We start from the raw sequence: 17,807 nt of genomic DNA on the forward strand, positions 1-17,807 counted from the left end.
CATCACTGTATAAACAGTTTATTACTGTTTTTGTTTTGTTCACGAGTAGCTCAATCTTCATGACTCCGAAAATAAAAATGAAGTTGAATATATTTTTGTGTATATATATGTATATATATTTATCAATTTGTAACTGAGCACAAACTTGAACTTTGAGACCTTGCTACTTCAGGCTACGGAAGTGAAATTGAGCTACGTTAATACTTAAACAAATATTAAACATATATAAAACGGAACCGCCTGTGCATATAACAACAACAACAAAAACAAAATTAAGTAGCAAAAATGAATTTATGAAACACAAATAACCCGGAGTGTAAAGGATACGCAATTTAGGGTTACAGATTCAAAGAGATGAGTGTTTAGTGTATAAAAATATATCAGTTAAAAAGTCAACTCTTGTATTTTTGTATGTAAAGCTTTTACTCGTACTTATATACAACAACCTTCTTTTTACAATTTTGCCAATTTGTTAAAATGGCTTAGATCCACATAAGCTAATGATAAAATATACATGTTAACATATGACTTTTTTCGTCAAGTTGTGCTGAAGTTAGGGGAAATCCCAGATTTCTTTTCTCGAATTCAGCAAAAAATGCCATTTCCGGTAAGATTTTAAATGTCAATACGCCAAAATGTTGGCAACGTTTTTCGCTTCTAATCTTTAATGCTTCATTTCCCGCAAGATAAGCACTCTAGTATTGTAGAAGGAACTTATTTTTATTCGTACTTGCATACATTTCCTAATTTTAAGCCCAAGAGGCATACGGGACTCGAAATTCACATTATTTATTGATATGATAATGAAGTACTTTTGGGCGCTGAAAATGTAAAAAAAGTAGAAAAATTTCATAATTTTTTAACAGCATTTCGTAGTGAAATATTTTTTATTTATAATTTACAAAGATTCCTTCAATATTACTATTTTAATAAATAATTTTTTAATATTTTGAATTTAAAACCATTTTTGTTTTTGTATTTTATGATTAAATAACTCTTAATATTTTTTTAAATCAGCGAACATTGAAGTCATTACGTCATTATTCAACTTTTTGAGTGCCTAACTGTTGTCTAATTAATGTTTATTTATATATTTTTTCGTTTATTTACAATTTTTTGTGTTTATTTTTTATGGAATTTTCCTTGTTGTTGTTGTTGTTTTACTTTCATTGTTTTTGTTTTCTACTGCTATTTTTGTTGTTGTTATTCCATACATATTTCAGTTTACTTGTAAAATCCATGCATGCTTTGGCAAATATTTCTCCATTGTTTACAAATACAAACTATTTATTTTGGTGTACACCATGACGTATGAGTAACCATAAAAAGCCAAATATCAATGAACGATCAATATGAATTTTGCGCCATACACCATACTGCTTGTGTGTACGGTTGTGCGTGCTGCTCATTTATGCATGCCATGTGTGAAATTGAGACACGCGTTTGGGGCTTTCGTGAAATTTGCATGGCTTCTGACTCTGGCGTCGAAGGATTGGCACTTTGTTTGTTGTTTTTTCCCCCACTGTGTATTATTTTAACTGTGAATTCAGTTACTCCTTTTGCATTTGTTTACTTTTTTTTTAATTTTGTAGTAATAATTTTCTATGATTTATGCAATGTTGTTGTCATGGAGCTTCTGGTTAGTTATAAACTTTTGAATTTTCTAGCATTTAAAACATATTAGGGGTAATCATAATCCGGTGCAAATGGTCTTGCAAATGCAAATTTCGGTGCAAGTGCAAAATATTTTTGCACCATATTCTTAAACAGAAACAAATTACATGTGTTTTGCAAATGCAACACTGTTACGCAAATGCTACACTCAAACCCTATTGTATATGTGCAAATTAGTATTGTATTTCAAACAGCTGATTTCTTTTGCATACATATTTGTTTCGGTTTTTGGCGCATCAGGTAAAATTTTTGGTAAGAAAAGAAATTTGAAAGAATTAACAATTTAAAACTTAATAAAACTATTTACAGCAATATGAGCGATAAGAAAGTGAAAAGGGAGCGACCGAACAAAAAATGGACAAATGAAGAAATCAACAAGCTTCTGGATTTCTTGGAGGAAGCAGATGAAATTGAGGTTAACATTTTAGAAGTTTGAAATGTATAAATGCTTATTTATTTACTTTTATTAGGCTCCAACAGCACAATTTTTTTACAAAAAATGCATTGTGGTTAAGGGAATCGAAGCCACGTGGGACTTGCTGCGGTGGAAGGTACGCCACCTAAAGAGTACTTTTAAAAAAGCGAATGATTATCGCACCTCAACTGGCGCTGGGGTTGATGAAATGGATGTGGGCGTTGGCAGTTTTGAAGGTAACTAATAAGAATTGAAAGTGCTTTGGGAACTTAAGTGATTAAATCTTTTACAGAAAAAATTGTGAAAATGTGCCCCTATTACAATCGCCTAAACAAAATTTTTGGAGCTAAATCGCATGCGCAAAATAACTTCTGCGCTGTCGACACGGGCAATGACTTGCTGCTTATCGCGCCACAGCCGTCAACAATTTCCCCACCAGTACATTCACCGCCAATAGTCTTTCCACCAGCAATTTCACCGCCAATAATAGTCTTTCCACCAGCAATTTCATCGGCAATAGCCTCGCCACCAGCATTTAAAAAAACAGTCGCTCACGATCTATTGGAAAATGCTACATTTACACTTTTGCATATGCAACGATGCATCGGATTCTGATTACCCTTATTAAAATTAAGAAAAAGAATATCACAATAATTTTTTTTTTGTATTCTCCACTTTTTTCAAAGTCTTATTTCATATTGTGCGCAGTACTTTCTTACTGAAATGTGTAAGTGCATAAATATCCAGGTGCTTTCTTCAATATGCAGCCGCATCTGAATAAATATTGCAGCAATTTGAATGTGACAGACATTTCTGTGTACATCTGTATGTAAGTTTGCTGTGCCTTGCATTTGCATAAATAAACATAGCCTTTCACTGGCTTTATTTGCTAGAATATTTGCTAATTTATGTCCCATATCAATTGCAAATGCATTCTTTGCAAGACAACGCAATTTTTTTGAAAACTGAATTTTAAAATATTAGCAGAATTATTATATATTTTAGAATAATTATCGTATTATTGATTTTCCATTGAATCTTTACTTATTGTTGGGGAATATCGATTACTATGAAATATGAGATGTAGATATTTCTACGTAGATAACATAGGATAATGAATAGAAAACCAAAATAAAAGAAATTAAATTAAATTAAATTAAATTAAACTAAATTAAATTAAATTAAATTAAATTAAATTAAATTAAATTAAATTAAATTAAATTAAATTAAATTAAATTAAATTAAATTAAATTAAATTAAATTAAATAAAATAAAATAACATAAAATAAAATAAAATAAAATAATATCTGCATGGAATTTTAATTATAATTTGAAAACACTTCAGCTTAGTGAAGCAAGTAAGCAATTGTAAATTCAGTAAATTTTTGAGGAAAAATCGCCTTACAAGAAATTATTTGCTTTGAAAATTAAATAAGTCAATACGCCAAAAAGTAGGCAACATTTTATCGCTTACACAATATATCTTTTTTACATTTTATATAATTTACACCACAACTACTTTGAAATGTGTTTCAGTGATCCTTTATCTCTATTCTGACTATTTTTATAAAAATAATTATTATGAAAAATATTTTTTTTTAAATAACTTCCACTATTGCACTTAAAATTTGGACACATCAAATATTTAGTATTTAAAACAATACAATTTATTTTTACAATGATATTCTATACAAAACCATGCTCTCAATAAAAAATATATAAATAAAATTATCGGTGGTTTTCTTGTAAAAAATAGTTTAAGAATTAAAAATATATATATTTAATAATTGTAATTTTCATTTTGAAATATGAACTGTTAAGGATAAGGCAAAATTGCATTTTTTTACATTTTTCATCTAGGGAAGCCTAAAATTAATTAAAATGTCGGGTGTACACGTCGTATAAGTAACCTAGTTTCATACCTTTAGTTTGAGTCTTCCTTGAGATAATACTTAAATTGGTTATAAAACTTTAATGAGTGTGTACTATAAAATGGTAAAAAAATACTTGCGAAAGCGGAACAAAACGACAAACAAGTCACTTCTACACTCTAATACGTATGTATGTATGTTCATACATGCGTGTGAGCGCCAAAGTGGCAGACATATTGGCGTCTACATGCTGTACCAGCAATTAAATGGCCAATTTCTTATGTGTATTGTGCGTATGTGACCTTCGAAAGGCTAGTGTGTGGCAAGCAACTGGGGACATAAGAAGTTGGCGTCACTTTTTATGACAATGGAATTGAAGTCACATTAATGCTATATACTCGGTTATATAGAAGAAAAGTGGTGCAACAAATGAGATCAGATAAGGTATGAATTTCCAACAATTTCTAACTCACTAAAATTAAAAAAAAATATATATATATTTTAATTTTTAAAGAAATAAATTTTTTTTACAAATTTTACTTTTGTTTTATTTTTTTTTTTGTTTTTATTACTTTATATTTCTCATCTATTAAATCCAGTTTAATCATATATATGAAATAGTGCTTTTCTTTTCCACGGTACAATAGACCAATAAGACTACTAATGGGTTAAGAAATTAAACTTTATCATTTTCAATCTTCTCATTTAATTTGTTTTTTGGTGTAGACCCGCTTAATTTTTTCTAAAAACATTGAAAAAACACTAAAAAACCAGCTCACCTTCAACAACAACAAATATCATCGCACCACCGGCACTAAAAAGCACCATCACGATGAATAGGAATATATGTGTAAACCATTTTCGTGACCATTTGCTCAATTTCTCGTACAGGCCGAAGGTGAACTTCTCGCCAAAACTCATGCCCGCCTTGGTGAAGTCCACGAAATCGGAGAAACCTCTGGCGAAATCGGATGCCGAGAAGAAAGGCCATTGTTCGCTTTCTTTGGTTTGTGCCGTTAACGGTAGGCCAGTTTGTGGATGTGTGGCCAATGGGTGACCGGTTAAGGGCGGATGCAATTGATTCGAAGTCGGACTGGTGGCACCGGAGAGATTTAAACGTGGCGGACGCAATGCAATCCGTGCCGATTGCTTCGTTGGCGGCATTTGTATACGCACTGATGGTGTTTGTGACATGTTGGCATTTAATTTTTTTTTTGTTTATTTTGTAATTCAAATAATTTGTTTTACTAGTTTTGAGTTAGATAGTTTCTTTGGGCTGTAGCTGCCGGCAGAATGATTCACTTGTGCGCGAGCATAGCCAAATATATAATTTTTTTTTACTTATTTTTATTAATTTCGTTTTAACATATATTTTTGTTTTTAGTTTTAATTTGTTTAAATTTTTTTAATTTTTATTATTATTTTTAATTTTTTTATTGTAAAATTTTCGTAAATTTTTTTGTTATACTTTTATATTTTATTTTATATTTTGCGTTTATATGTCTTTGAATTAAATTTTAATTTTTTAATTTTATATTTTTGTTTTTCTTAATTTTAATTAATAATAATTTTAGCTTTTAATTATTTGTATCTTAATTTTTAATTTTCTTCATTTTATATTTGTTTTCTGCACAAAATTATATTAGCCATTTTTTATTTAATTTTTAATTTTGCACTATTCACAATTAGTCTATAATCCCCTTCTTTTTACGCTCCACAACAACGTTATCACACAATAAATTCGCTTAATATTCGCCATTAACTACGAATATATAGAATGAAAATTTTAAACATTCCCTTCATTCGCTTAGTCAACGCGTGTCATATTATTTGAGACGAGAGCTCTTTATTGCTACGATTTAAGTTTTCGTCCGTTCCGTTCTTAATTTAATTTCCAACTGAATTTTGTTGTCGAATCGTCGATGTTACTTTCGCATTGCGCCGAGATGAATTAGTCGTCATCATCTGCAATCGTCAGCAGCCAACAGCTACAAACATACACACACACATACATGGATGGCGCCCCTTGACTCTGCCTCTCCATTCTACTCTTTCCTATTGACTATTTACTCACACATTTACACTGGTGGCCACTGCCGCAGTTAGCTTCCGCGCATCATTCGTTGGCGTCGCTCATTCATTGCCTTTTATCCGGCAGTCGACAAATCCATGACGTTGTCGTTGTTCTCGCGATATTCAAAAATTCTCGTATTGAAATGAAAATATAAGCATCTTAATAAACATACAAACATCTACAGCAGCCGGCTAGTATCAGCTGTTCAACATTAAATTACATATGTTTACAGTTGTGCTCAGATAAATGCTTCCTCTTTTTCGAGATTGAGTGTGGGCGTGAATGAGATTCTTCAATACACCGATTTTATGTTTTGTAAGTTATATGATTATTCAACAAAGAAACATTTGAATAACTCTTTACTCAAACCCCAGTTCCTCAGAGTATCTCTAGAGGGTTCCGAAACTAGTTTCCGTATTCTTCAATAACAAGTTTTAGAGTCTGGTCTACGAGAGCAATGCTTTCATCTCATTGACCAACAAAATGTATTCGGATAACAATGAAGACCATAAATCTCTGGAATATGTGCTATATACTGGTTAAAGATGCTTATACAAGATTCTGAAATTCTATTTGGCTTGTTTTACTACAGATGAACAATCCTATAAGATGATAATGCGATGGTCAGTTGATTTAAATTACTTGGTGTCCTCTGCGGATGATTATCATTGTGTTTGTTGAGTTAGTCCCGAAATTTATGATGGCTTGAAGGAAGACGGCCTTAGCATGGTTTTGAAGGTGAGGAAGAGGTCGAGAGGAAGAAGAAGTAGCGTATTACTTGTAGTTATAGTAGACCAGCTACATAGTCTTTGGTCCAGAATGACAGGTCGTTCTTTTGAATGAAAGTCTGCCTCTGTTCTTCGATCCATATAAAGCATTTGTTTTAAGGGTCCCATAATATTTTGATACCAGTTCGATAGAGCGAAGCTTCGTGATTTCTATCTTGTTTTTCTCATTTTAATGTAACCTTTTGTTAGCACTTTTTAGTCTAGGAAAGAGGTTATAGTCGTTGAGATCCTAATCTGGTAATTATGATGAGTTCATAGCATAATTTCTGTAATTTATCGGGCGAATCTCAGCTGGTATAGTTGTCTTAAGTTGGCCTTAATGGAATCTTAGGCGAAAACTATTCTATGTTATGTTTGGTGACAGTCCTTGATCGTATATATATATATATATATATGTAAATACCAAGCAGTTTCGGTTACGTAGAGCAAATGACACTACCAATTGTCATCAAAGAAGGTTCAATGAACTCTTCTCACACCATCATTCGCCAAAGCAGAGTATTAATCATAAAATTCGCTTTTTGCCCAATAATTGGTTGATATTGTAGGTGCACGTATACATAAGTCGATTTTTAAATATAAAAGTGGAAATAAATTTCAACCTAAATTATATTATGTATTCGCTGAGTGGTAGCGCAGCATTTTGAAGAACACTCAAATGCGTGCGTGGGTCCAACTAAAAAAAGAAAACAAGAAAAATTAATAAATTTTCTTTTTCGCGGAATTGTGAACCGACTCAAAAACATCGTCACCTTCTCTGAAACACTTGGCGCTTGCCAGTTTTTCCTAGCTTTTCTAATACAACAACAAAGAATACGGAAAATGAAATTCAATTTTGTCAAAGGTATATGAAAACACACTATCAAAACATAAGACAAATCAAATAAATGCGTAATGCGACTAAAAATAGTAAATAGAAGTAGAAAATATGCTAAAAATAAAAAAAATGAAAATTTTTGTAAATTTTGAAAATTTTTAATGTACATACATATGTATCTATATTTATAACGCTCAAATCGTAAATTACGTGACCTTTATGGTTTTCAAATACAAGTGTTGAAATCTGTAAACCTTACGAGTACTAGGCGCTCTCTTAAGATATCATCATATGAGTAATATAAGTTTAATTTTTTTTTGGAAATTTCGAAAATTTATTTTGATCTTTCATACATATGTACATATGTATATATATTATATTATTTGCGTACGCAAACACTCAAACGCCTGCCAGCTCTCATAAATTTTGGATTCATATTTCATTTTAGCTTTTAAGTATGCCTAACACACATATATAAATATAATTTGTAGTTTGTTTGTTGTTGTTGTATTTTAAAATATTTATTTTTAAAATTATTAATTCTTTTAAAATGTTAGCACAGATTGCTGGGTATGAAAACTAAAAAGATTTTAAATATTTTAAATAATGCAACAAATTGTTGTTGTAGTTTTTTTTTTATTTATTTATTTCTATTTTTATACTCTCGCAACAAAAGTTGCTAAGGGAGTATAATAGTTTTGTTCACATAACGGTTGTTTGTAAGTCATGCAACTAAACGAGTTAGTTATAGGGTTATATATCAAAATGATCAAGTGTCATAAATAAAGTTATAAAAGTAAAATTTGGTACAAAGGATCGTCCTAGTAAGGCCCATATTTGGATGTAATTTTTTTAAGGAAATAGGCGTGGCCCTGCCCCCAAATATGTTTTTCGTATATATCTCGCAAACCAATAAAGCTATATAAAAAAAAACTTTCTGCAGTCTGATCCCTTACGTACCCCACCATACACCATGAAAATAGTTGAAATCGGATAATAACCACGCCCACCTCTCATACAACGGTTAGGTTGAAAATTACTAAAAGTGAGTTAACTCACTAACGAAAAACTTCAGAAACACGAAATTTTACAGAAGAAATAGCAGAAAGAAGCTGCACTCAGATTTTTTTTACAAAATAGAAAATGGGCGTGGCATCGCCCACTTATGGGTCAAAAACCATATCTCAGGCACTATTTTATGAAATTGAGCTTTTAATGAAATTGGGTATATAATATTTTCTTGACACCCTGATGACACGTGTGGAAAATAGATGAAATCGGTTCACAACCACGACAAATTCCCTATAACTCAATTTTGAAGTCCATCTGATTCCTTCACTTTGTGAAAAAATTGTCGAAATCGAACTATAACTTTTCAATGCCCGAACCCGATCTTTGCTTTTCCTTACTTGTTATTAATTATTATAGTTTGCTGAGAGTTAAAAACTATAAATATTTCTACCATATAATACCAGAAAAAATTAGTTATTTGTGGTTGTTGTATTTTTTATTTTTCTTTAAAATTTTTTTTTTACATTGTTTGCAGAGCACTAAAAATGATTAAATGCTTAATTTTTTTTTTAATTATTTGCTATTATTGGTGATGTTTTTTTTAATTATTTTCGGAATTCATTTATTTTTGATTAATTTTTTTATTATCCTTGATTGTTAAGAGTTAAATTTAAAATATTTTTCAAAGCATTAAACAAATTGTTGTTGTTGGTGTTGTATGTATTTTTTATAAGTTGATTTCTTTTGGTTGGAATTATACTAGTTATCTGAGAAATAAAAAAATAAAAAATATTTTTCAAGTAATTGAATTGAAACAATGTTATTGTTGTTCGTGTATATTTTTTCTAAATTTATTTATGTGTTTTATTATGCTTCATTGTTGCAGTGAAAGAAAAACACATATTCAGAATACTACAAAAGCTTATAGTTCTTCGTTGTTGTTGTCGTTGTTTAATTATAACTTTGTGGCAACTAAAAAAATCAGAAAATTTTTCTTTTAACACACAATTTTTTGTTGTTATTGTATTTTTTTACCCTTATTTTTAATTTATTTGTTGAAAACTAAGCAAAAAATATTATGAATAATAATTCTTAAGAATAGCAAATTTTCCCTATCATTGGAACTGTCAGTGCACGCATTATTAATAAAATTTATTTTAACATATTTCATAGACATACATACATACACACATACTATTTTATATACATAAGCATGTATATATTTGCCTTCAATATTGCATATAAATATTTGTTGAAATAATTATGTCTTGACAAGGCATATAAATAAAACTTGTGTGTGTTTTTCGCAGCGAAGTTGTTGCTGTTATAAGTGCCTTCATTTTTATATACTCGTTCGTATAAACTTGCATACATACATATTTATATACTTTGTTCCAAGAAAGTTCATGGTCACTTAAATTTACTCAGATTTACAACACAGTTTTTATCAAAGAAAATATATGTATGTGGATTTTTTAAATAATAGTGTCAAGTTCGGACCGACGGGATCAAGCATTGGTGTGGGAGTATCTACTTATCTATACTAATATTATAAAGCTGAAAAGTTTGTTTGTTTGAACGCGCTAATCTCCGAAACTACTGGTTCGAATTGAATAATTTTTTTTGTGTTGGATAGTCCATTTATTGAGGAAGGCTATAGGCTATATAGCATCAGGAGCGAAGAAACAGTGGTAAATGTGTAAAAAACGGGGGAAATTATTTATCTTTGAGGGCCTCCGTTCCTTGCGCTGCGAAAGGATCGAGAACGGTTTGATCATTCTTGATGAAATGTTCAAAGGTTGTTCGTTGTGGATCTTGGAAAGTTTAGTCGGAAAATTGTAAAATTCCAAAAAGTGACTTTTTTCCATACATTTTTTTTCAATCTATCTATAAAAAAAAAAACATTTTGGAAAAGTCGTAAATTGGCAAGTGGCAACAGAGAATTCAGATTCGCAAATGAACGGTGACATTTACATTGAAGCATTGAAATTCATATGCCATCACCAAATCGTCAAATTAGAGATGTACTGAATCGTGCATACGACAGAATAACTTTGGAACAACAAGTATAAAGAAATGTTCCATTATTTAATGAGCAGCAAAAGACAACCTATGATGAATTGATTAAGGCTGTCCATGATGGAAATGGTGGACTTTTATTTCTTGATACGCACGGTGGAACTGGGAATCCTGATTGATTCTGATATCATTGATTTTGGCAACAATACGATCTCAAAATGGCATTACGTTGGCCCTCGCATCTACTGGAATTGCAGCAACGCTACTTGAAGTTGGAAGAATGGCACATTAGACATTGTAGCTTCAGTTAAACATGCAAATCTATGAAACATCTATGAGATGAGCGCAATTTTCTAGAAGCACTTGACAGAACAATGAAAGATCTGTGTAATAATAATCGTCGTTTTGGTGGCGTAATGAAACTGTTATTGACAAACAGATTCTGTTATTTCGAAATCAACAACGGCGGAGGAATTGAACGCATGTCTCAAGTCATCGTACTTGTGGCGGCACGCGAAAACCATATGATTGACTATGAATATGCGGGTCTTCCTGCAACAGGAAAGCACCGCAGAAGATTTGCAAAGAACTGGGCAAATTCTGGTTAATACTTCTAATGGTTTGAAATCAATCCGAACAGTAGCCAAATTTATCGTAACTACGATTGGTTGAGTGCACGCAGATTTTTAAATGCCAAAAATACCGATGTCGATTATTTAATCTGTACGACTTAAAGTCAACTTCCGGGAGATTTGTGTTCATACACAATCTTCAAGCAGCTATCGAATAATGTAATAGTTGCAAGAATTTTTTAAAGGGACTTACAAGGGGGCAGAATGCTTGATTCCACGAATTTCTTTGAGTTCCAACGATTTGACATTTCAGTTCAAACGTATTCAGTTCCCAACGAGACTTGCATTTGGGATGATAATCAACATGTCTCAAAGACAGTCGCTGGAGGTGTGTAGCATAAATTTCATTCACGAGTTGAAAAACCATCTTCTCTGTACATTTACGCACCGGAACAGAAAACAAAAAATGTTGTTTATTAAACTGAGTTACATTGAAAAAAAATTTAGAAAAATGGCAAATAAATGTTTTCCAACACTATACAAATTCAACTTTGTTTTCAAAACAAATAATTTCACGCAGTGCAACGACTGCGGAGTCAGCTAGTATTATATATAGATGTAAAAATTTTCTAATTATGTTAATACCTCTGAATTGAATTAACAAGTAAAAATTTTTGGATATCATATTTTCTTAATTTTTGAAACATTCTTTACAAGAGGAACACGTTGCATTATATGTTGTTAAAACCAAGCCTCCTGATAAATGTCAATACCTTTGGTCACTTTTAATATTTGGTCACACTTAAAATTTTTTGTTCAACAGCAGAATGTTTTGACATAGCTGGAAAATGTGAAAGATCCACACCTCTATAATTCGCTTTATACATAGATGCCATAGAAGGCGATACAACGATTATAGCGTTCTTCTAACTTTTCGATAAATTTTTGTAATATGCTTGGGCTTTTGATTCGACCTCATTGTTAGCGATTAGACCTCAGTGTTAGCGATTACAGTGATCATTCTCTTGTGGTTTGAGAACAGAAAAATGTCTATCGGTTCCAAGTCGGCAGAATGAGGTAACTCCTTAAGCAATTCGGTGTCCTTTCCTTGAAATTTGCCATAGAATTGCCATATTTGATTTGTATACTGGGAATCGGTCATTTATCAGCTCTCGTTGTACTCATTTTGCATAGAGCTTTCGCATATTCAAACTTTTATGAACGCAATATTCAACACTTTGCTTTGATATATTTAGAGTGTCAGCTATCTTGATCAAATAAGCTTCTCTGTAATATAATGACTACGAACTTTCCAGTATGTCATTCCAATATGTTTAATCTTATTATCGTTTGATGGTAAAAAATATTTTGATAACCCATTGGACATTAATATTTGAATTTCAGAATTTATGAAGAAGAATTTGGCAAGAAAAGTTCACTCCGAACCTTCATTAATATTACATTTAAAGTAACATAAAAGCTCATCATAGTCCATAAACAATTTGCGTCTGACAAAGCAATTCAATCATCAGATTCCGAGGAAGCCGATTTAATGCACTCAAGATTTCATATGTAGCTGACTTCGTGTATACATATTTTTATTATGATTATTTTGCAAATAAAAAAATATTGCCAGCAATTTTCTTTTAAGGTAAACAAATGGTTCAACTCAAATTCGCGAAACATTTCAATGAGGTCAGGGTACCAAAAGCAAGAAAGAATACCGTTGTTCAAAATCACATTAACACTTTTCAATATGCAGCATGTAATGGATGAACATACATACGTGTTATATAAAAAAATCTGGCGTATATTGGCAAGAGCCACAGTATCCAGCTCCAACTCTTGTAATTAGCTACAAGTAGTCAATATGAAGGCACTTTTCAGGAGTGACAAGGGAATAGAGTTGGTTTGAAAAGATCTCACGCACTCTATAAACTCTTCAATGTTGCCCTCAGAAACTTCATCAGAGAAAATCCTAATAAGTTGTTAAGCACCTCTGATGTCTTGCCGGTCATGTTTCAATGTATGTATCATCTTTATTTATTTTAATATATTAATTCATATTCTCCACGACATCATCTTTATGAAACAGAGTTTGAGAGTATTCGTTGTCGCTTTTGACAGTATTATAGTAGAATGGACATAAAGGTTCCGAAACGTTATGATTATATAGACCTGACAATAGTGGGAACAGATATTTTCTGCTTTCTAGGCATCCTCAGTCTTTGTGTATAAAAAAATACATCCTCTGCAGTCTGCTTGTACAGTTGGATTGGTTTTTTGCTTCCCGAGATTTGAACTCATGTCCATATTATCTGAAAAATAATTTCCATATTTTTATACCCTGAATAGGGTATATTAACTTTGTCACGAAGTTTGTAACACCCAGAAGGAAGCGTCGGAGGCCCTATAAAGTATATATATAAATGATCATTATGTTGTACTGAGTCGATTTAGCCACGTCCGTCTGTCTGTATATATACGAACTAGTCCTTCAGTTTTTAAGATATCGTTTTAAAATTTTGCAGATGTTATTTTCTCTTCAAGAAGCTGCTCATTTGTCGGAACTGCCGATATCGGACCACTATATCATATAGCTGCCATACAAACCGAACGATCGGAAGCAATGGCTTGTATGGAAAATTTTCGCATTTGACGTGGTATCTTCACGAAATTTGACATGTAATACATGACATGGATCTATTTTCTTTATTAAATAACCTTAATGTTTCTAGCAAACAACCCGGCTAAAAAGAATTAGTGAAATGTTTTCTTTTTTTATACTCTCGCAACAAAGTTGCTAAGAGAGTATTATAGTTTTGTTCACATAACGGTTGTTTGTAACACCCAAAACTAAACGAGTTAGATATAGGGTTATATATACCAAAGTGATCAGGGTGAAGAGTGGAGTTCAAATCCGGATGTCTGACTGTCCGTCCGTCCGTCCGTCTGTGCAAGCTGTAACTTGAGTAAAAATTAAGATATCTTAATGAAACTTGGAACACTTATTTCTTGCCACCAAAATCGGACCACTGCCACGCCCACAAAATGGCGAAAACCGAAAACACATAAAGTGCCATAACTAAGCCATAAATAAAGCTAAGGAAATAAAATTTGCTATGAAGGATCACACTATGAAGGGGCATATTTTGATGTAATTTTTTTGGGGAGGTGGGCGTGGCCCTGCCCCCAAATAGGTTTTTTGTATATATCTCGGAAACCAATAGAGCTATATAAACCAAACTTTCTGCAGTCTTTTTCTTTAGTCACTTCTTAATACAGTCCAAAAATGAAAGAAATCGAATAATAACCACGCCCACCTCCCATACAAAGGTTCGGTTGAAAAGTACTAAAAGTGGGTTAACTCACAACGAATAACGTCAGAAACACTAAATTTCACATAAGAATTGGCAGATGGAAGCTGCACTCAGATTTTTTTACAAAATGGAAAATGGGCGTGGCGTCGCCCACTTATGGGTCAAAAACCATATCTCAGGAACTACTCCACCGATTTCAATGAAACTTGGTTTGTAATAGTTTCCTTACATCCCAATGATATGTTGTGAAAATAGGCCTAATCGCTTCACAACCACGCCTACTTCCCATATACCAGAACTTTGAAGGCGATCTGAATCGTTTACTTTACAACACATAAAGTGAGCACTAGTGAAGATATCGGAACAGAACTTTGCACAAATACTGGGGCTATAGTGTGGCAGCCCCATTCTAAAAATCGGAACCGAAATCGGACCATAGGTTTTTAAGGCCCATATATCGAACACGTGGACCTCGGTGCTACTAACCTAATATTAGGGTTTCCAACTTTCAATGGACTTTATACAATATATATGACGAATATTAATTATATACTCATAATATAAATAAAGTTAAATAAATAAATTGCGAGAGTATAAAATGTTCGGTTACACCCGAACTTAGCCCTTCCTTACTTGTTTATACTTACTTTTTCTTACGTGTTTAGATTTGCTTAAACACATAGTTATTAAAAGAAATGCACCTGTGAGGGGTATATTAGCTTCGGTACAGCCGAAGTTAACTTTTTTCTTGTTTAAACTATTTTTATTAAAAATGATTTTGTACGTGTATAAAAGTGTTTTCGATCTCAAAATGAGGGCATGAAATTGACAAATCCATCAATCTTCCAACAGATTTATATATAATACCAATCGCTAGCAAAAATAATGAACTTTACAAAAACAACACAAAATGACAAATTATTTTTTCACAAGAAATTTAAGAATATAATTTAGAACACTTTTCCATGGACACACGCGTACATATATAAACAACTATATAGACCTTTAAGTATGTCTATATACCTTAGTAGCTACTAAAAGTCTAAAGAAAGCACCATGCTTGGCCACTTGAGAAATACGAAATACAACGGTACACATGTACTTGCTTAATTTAAGTAAATTTTAGTGTTAAAATCTTAGAAAAACACAGCAACATTTTCGAATTAGCCAGCAAATTAGCCGCCGCTGAGTGGTGCGTGGCGTATGCGTCATGAAGTTGGTCAATGCTTTGGCTAAGAGTGCTTCCCCATGAATAAATCAAAAATACGCGCAATTTCAATTCGCTTTGCTTTGTTAATTTTTGCTTATTGCCGGTAAAATGTGTGCAGATTAGTGATAATCCATGCGGGAATAGGAAGTGTCGACATTGAAATATTGATCTCAATAGTTTTGGCGAGTCTGCGGCGGTACTCGTACTCATGTGGCGCCCACGGGGTTTATTTGTTATTTTTCTTTTTGGGATGATACATATGTTTGTTTTTTTTTGTTTTTAATTTTGGGATTCGTGCAGGATAACACATCAACAAATTTCTTGAATTACTAAGTTAAGTTAAGTTACTGCTTATTTGATTCTTGAAAATACATATTCTGGAAATCAGCCAATTCGTATATCTATACTACTATTATAAAGAGGAAATGATTGTATGTATGTTTGTATTGAATAAACTCGAAAACTACTGTGCTGATTTCAAAATTTCTTTCACCATTGGAAATCTACATTCACCCCGAGGCTATATTTATTGCTAGAATTTCAACTTTCTGGAAATTGTTCCCAGGTGAGGGTATCAAAAAGACTGCGTGATGGAGTATCTTCATCTTAAACTGAAAATCGTCCTGCAAGTCATTCTCTTCTCATAGCAATCGCGTGCCAGAGAGTCGAGTAAAGAGCGCTCGCTGCTGCTGGCTGAACAAAATTTCAAAACCTGCCAAGTACGCCCTTGAGAGTCGAGTACGGGGCGTATAAGGCGGCTTGAAGAACGAAATATTAGAAATATACAAGCTCCCACTAGGCCGTCGAACTCTGAGCGTTCCCAACGCCTTCACAATCAGAGAGAAAGACAACGGATACAAAAGACTAGAGGTCGTAATCATGTTTTAGCTCATTGCAAATAAAATATAATTTCATGTTCGAATTTTGCTCGATCAGCTGCAAGTCTGATATTGTAATCGGTGGATTGTAATTACAGTTTTAAGCTAATTTAGAGCTGTACTTCCAGGTAGGGTTTGTAGGTAGGGAGGTAGGAGTGCAGGCTTTTTTGGGCTCAACTTGCACTAGATGCGTCATTTTGTTGTACTAATCGTAGACTGCATCTCGTTCCATGGTTTCATTCAAACTATTTTGTGCTTTCGATTAAGCTGCTTATGTCAGATATGGTTTTAGTAGACATCCATTCAAGGTTTGATACCGGATGGATTCCCAATGTTTTGTATCGAATCTGCGATAGAGCTGGGTACTTTCAGAGAAAGTGGATAATTGTTTCATTATTACTTTCTTCTTCACAGCCGCGGCAAATGTTGTTGTAATGGGCAAGTCCATTTTCTTCACATATTCTCCAAATGGTCAATGCCCTGTTATAGTAGCTGCAAGTCTGATATTGTAATTGGTGGATTGTAATTACAGTTTTAAGCTAATTTAGAGCTGTACACTACACTACATGGTATACTTTTCCCCTAGCTAATCTAGGGGTATTCTCCCCTGATGTAATTATTGAATTCCAACCACCTGATTCATTAATTCTTATTCAAGCACATCTAGCTATTGTCCGACTATAGCATATTTCATGGGCCTCCCGTTAGATGACCTCGACGACAACAAGACTTATAGGCTTTCCGTTCCGGCAGGGCTGGATAATCGTTACTACAAAAACAGTCGGACTTGACTTGATAGTACCTCTAACCCATACACATGCTGCTCCCAGTATTCCACTTAGTTATCGATGTCGTTTAAATTTAGTCACCAATTACTTTGACTTTCTTTCTTTGTTAACATTGACAGCTAACCTTCCACTAAAATAAACACCCACCGACAATAGTTTATCGATTTACATTTAGTTAATGAAATTTTATTTATTTTGAATTTCTATTTTTTGTAATACACAAATATTTTGTTGTTATAATAATTTTATAATAATAATAATTAATAATGATAATAATTATAATAATAGTAATATATATTTAGTTATGTTGATTTATCTAAATAAATTTGGAGAAATCAATTGATTTACATACAGTTTCATTTGGTTACAA

The 17,807-nt window shown here is 32.4% G+C and overlaps 2 protein-coding genes across 3 annotated transcripts; one reads left to right on the forward strand and one right to left on the reverse strand.

The window, feature by feature from the left end:
• Nucleotides 1-396: 396 nt before the first annotated feature.
• Nucleotides 397-5,278, reverse strand: LOC105219586 (uncharacterized). The gene is made up of 2 exons (XM_011195833.3): nt 4,740-5,278; nt 397-821 (listed from the first exon to the last, which is right to left on the reverse strand). The coding sequence occupies exons 1-2, from the start codon at nt 5,152-5,154 to the stop codon at nt 790-792; spliced, it is 447 nt and encodes a 148-aa protein (XP_011194135.1). The 5' UTR covers nt 5,155-5,278; the 3' UTR covers nt 397-789.
• On the forward strand, nt 1,685-2,704 carry LOC128922709 (uncharacterized). Of its 2 annotated transcripts, XM_054234190.1 has the most exons (4): nt 1,685-1,926; nt 1,984-2,089; nt 2,145-2,325; nt 2,382-2,704. In XM_054234190.1, exons 2-4 carry the CDS (start codon nt 1,988-1,990, stop codon nt 2,702-2,704), a joined length of 606 nt encoding a protein of 201 aa, XP_054090165.1. In that variant the 5' UTR covers nt 1,685-1,926; nt 1,984-1,987. The 2 variants fall into 2 exon arrangements, with proteins under 2 accessions (XP_054090165.1, XP_054090164.1); XM_054234189.1 differs by having other exon boundaries at nt 1,685-2,089.
• Nucleotides 5,279-17,807: the final 12,529 nt, after the last annotated feature.

This window comes from Zeugodacus cucurbitae, chromosome 6, assembly GCF_028554725.1.
Source record: "Zeugodacus cucurbitae isolate PBARC_wt_2022May chromosome 6, idZeuCucr1.2, whole genome shotgun sequence".
NCBI classification, from domain to species: domain Eukaryota; kingdom Metazoa; phylum Arthropoda; class Insecta; order Diptera; family Tephritidae; genus Zeugodacus; species Zeugodacus cucurbitae.

Bases quoted from the DNA above. Each gene is read 5' to 3' on its own strand.
- LOC128922709 (XM_054234189.1), top strand. From the start codon at position 1,988: ATGAGCGATAAGAAAGTGAAAAGGGAGCGACCGAACAAAAAATGGACA. The intron at 2,090-2,144 runs GTTAACATTTTA...TACTTTTATTAG, and splicing joins AGGAAGCAGATGAAATTGAG to GCTCCAACAGCACAATTTTT. The intron at 2,326-2,381 runs GTAACTAATAAG...AATCTTTTACAG, and splicing joins GGGCGTTGGCAGTTTTGAAG to AAAAAATTGTGAAAATGTGC.
- LOC105219586 (XM_011195833.3), bottom strand. From the start codon at position 5,154: ATGTCACAAACACCATCAGTGCGTATACAAATGCCGCCAACGAAGCAA. The intron at 822-4,739 runs GTGAGCTGGTTT...TTACATTTTCAG, and splicing joins GATATTTGTTGTTGTTGAAG to CGCCCAAAAGTACTTCATTA.